Genomic DNA, 2759 nt, shown 5'->3' with positions numbered 1-2759 from the left:
TTAGGGGACCATATCAGGCGAACTATTAGAGATAGCGTAAAAATTCTTGCACCAATGGACGGCCCGCATCGTCGCGAACGGGAAAAACTTATTTTCGAAAGAAAATAAAAAATTAAAAATTTTGAAAATTTTGAACTTTTGATCGGCACAGATTTCGACTGCACATGTCCTATAATGTTCGCACTGAGCAGGGGCATCCGCCTGTGAAAGAATTTTTTCGAAAAGTCCTACCGTTCTCCCGCTACGGGCTTCTAAAAGTCAAATTTGAAAATGTTTCGCTCACGAACATGGTCGCGTTTGAAAATTCATAGCTCCGCAGCATGACGTCTGATACACACCAAACATGGCTCGTTCGAAGCCCAAAAAGGGTAAGAAGTTTTTGATAAAAACAGTTAGGAACTGTCACATTCGTGGTCTGCGCTAGAGTCGACGAAATTCACGCAATTTGCCCTATTTTCATTTTTGGCGTTTTTCTGAGTCCACGGGATGGCCCACAACATCCGATTGAATGGTCCCATATCGATGCGAGTGTTATTAAAATTTTCTAGAGATCCTGTGCTCTGCGTGGATAATAAAAGCGCCTACCTACGATATTTCGTTTAAAAGTTATAGCTGTCGAAAACTTTGGCCTAGTGTTATTTTTTAAAATCGAGAATTAATTGTTTAGGGGACCATATCAGGCGAACTATTAGAGATAGCGTAAAAATTCTTGCACCAATGGACGGCCCGCATCGTCGCGAACGGGAAAAACTTATTTTCGAAAGAAAATAAAAAATTAAAAATTTTGAAAATTTTGAACTTTTGATCGGCACAGATTTCGACTGCACATGTCCTATAATGTTCGCACTGAGCAGGGGCATCCGCCTGTGAAAGAATTTTTTCGAAAAGTCCTACCGTTCTCCCGCTACGGGCTTCTAAAAGTCAAATTTGAAAATGTTTCGCTCACGAACATGGTCGCGTTTGAAAATTCATAGCTCCGCAGCATGACGTCTGATACACACCAAACATGGCTCGTTCGAAGCCCAAAAAGGGTAAGAAGTTTTTGATAAAAACAGTTAGGAACTGTCACATTCGTGGTCTGCGCTAGAGTCGACGAAATTCACGCAATTTGCCCTATTTTCATTTTTGGCGTTTTTCTGAGTCCACGGGATGGCCCACAACATCCGATTGAATGGTCCCATATCGATGCGAGTGTTATTAAAATTTTCTAGAGATCCTGTGCTCTGCGTGGATAATAAAAGCGCCTACCTACGATATTTCGTTTAAAAGTTATAGCTGTCGAAAACTTTGGCCTAGTGTTATTTTTTAAAATCGAGAATTAATTGTTTAGGGGACCATATCAGGCGAACTATTAGAGATAGCGTAAAAATTCTTGCACCAATGGACGGCCCGCATCGTCGCGAACGGGAAAAACTTATTTTCGAAAGAAAATAAAAAATTAAAAATTTTGAAAATTTTGAACTTTTGATCGGCACAGATTTCGACTGCACATGTCCTATAATGTTCGCACTGAGCAGGGGCATCCGCCTGTGAAAGAATTTTTTCGAAAAGTCCTACCGTTCTCCCGCTACGGGCTTCTAAAAGTCAAATTTGAAAATGTTTCGCTCACGAACATGGTCGCGTTTGAAAATTCATAGCTCCGCAGCATGACGTCTGATACACACCAAACATGGCTCGTTCGAAGCCCAAAAAGGGTAAGAAGTTTTTGATAAAAACAGTTAGGAACTGTCACATTCGTGGTCTGCGCTAGAGTCGACGAAATTCACGCAATTTGCCCTATTTTCATTTTTGGCGTTTTTCTGAGTCCACGGGATGGCCCACAACATCCGATTGAATGGTCCCATATCGATGCGAGTGTTATTAAAATTTTCTAGAGATCCTGTGCTCTGCGTGGATAATAAAAGCGCCTACCTACGATATTTCGTTTAAAAGTTATAGCTGTCGAAAACTTTGGCCTAGTGTTATTTTTTAAAATCGAGAATTAATTGTTTAGGGGACCATATCAGGCGAACNAATGTAAAAAAAATAAAAATGGGTATTTTACTATTTTTCAAATAAACCATAACTTTGAAGTCTTTAGATATTTTACATTTGGCGACATTTGTTTCTCTCCCATTCTATCTCTCTTTATTGTAGGTCGTAAAATTTTCTATTATTTGAACTTTTGCCTTAGCATATACATGCCAACACTGGCTGCTAGTGGCTAAAATTAGTTGGAATGCTGCTTCAAAAAATTTTAACCTTTGCTTTTGAAATTGTGAAAAGCAAAAGAAAGAAACATCGAGTAAAAAAATTAACCCCTTACACCAGAATGCCAGGGCGGGTACTTCCTCACTGAGAAGAGCACAGTTCCATAAGAAGAATTTTTTGTGCTTTATTCCATAAGCTAGGAACAACTATCCAATGACATTAAACTTGTGAAATTAATACAAGTATAAATAAAGAATTGAATAAAAAAACGACTCATTACATTAAATGTTATCACAAGCGCAAGGCAATCGAAGAAATATATAAATCAAAACAAATTAGATAAGCAACTTACTTCATAAAGCATATGAACATAAAAATATCCGCTGGCGCAAGAAGTAATGAACATCCATTTTAAATCATGGCTCAAGTAAGTAATAAATATTTCGAAATCACGTCTTGTAAACAGGGGTTCGTATGACTCCTAAAAAGAGAATGTAGGGCTCCAAGAAAAATAAAAAAATATAAATTGTTAAAGTAGTAAAATGATGGGGTTAACGCCGAAGGAAATT

At 38.2% G+C, this 2759-nt stretch overlaps 1 protein-coding gene across 1 annotated transcript in view; it reads right to left on the bottom strand.

Moving 5' to 3' along the window:
• LOC108740813 overlaps positions 1–2759 on the bottom strand; it is a 56950-nt gene that overhangs the window by 52621 nt on the left and 1570 nt on the right. Inside the window, exon 2 of the mRNA XM_025976940.1 lies at positions 2543–2671. Within this exon, the coding sequence (XP_025832725.1) occupies positions 2543–2671 (129 nt within the window). The remainder of the gene's footprint in view (positions 1–2542; positions 2672–2759) is intronic.

This window comes from Agrilus planipennis, unplaced genomic scaffold (assembly GCF_000699045.2).
Source record: "Agrilus planipennis isolate EAB-ADULT unplaced genomic scaffold, Apla_2.0 scaffold299, whole genome shotgun sequence".
NCBI classification, from domain to species: domain Eukaryota; kingdom Metazoa; phylum Arthropoda; class Insecta; order Coleoptera; family Buprestidae; genus Agrilus; species Agrilus planipennis.
The sequence above is the reverse complement of the archived record's forward strand: the minus strand, read 5'-3'. Positions and strand labels throughout refer to the sequence as shown.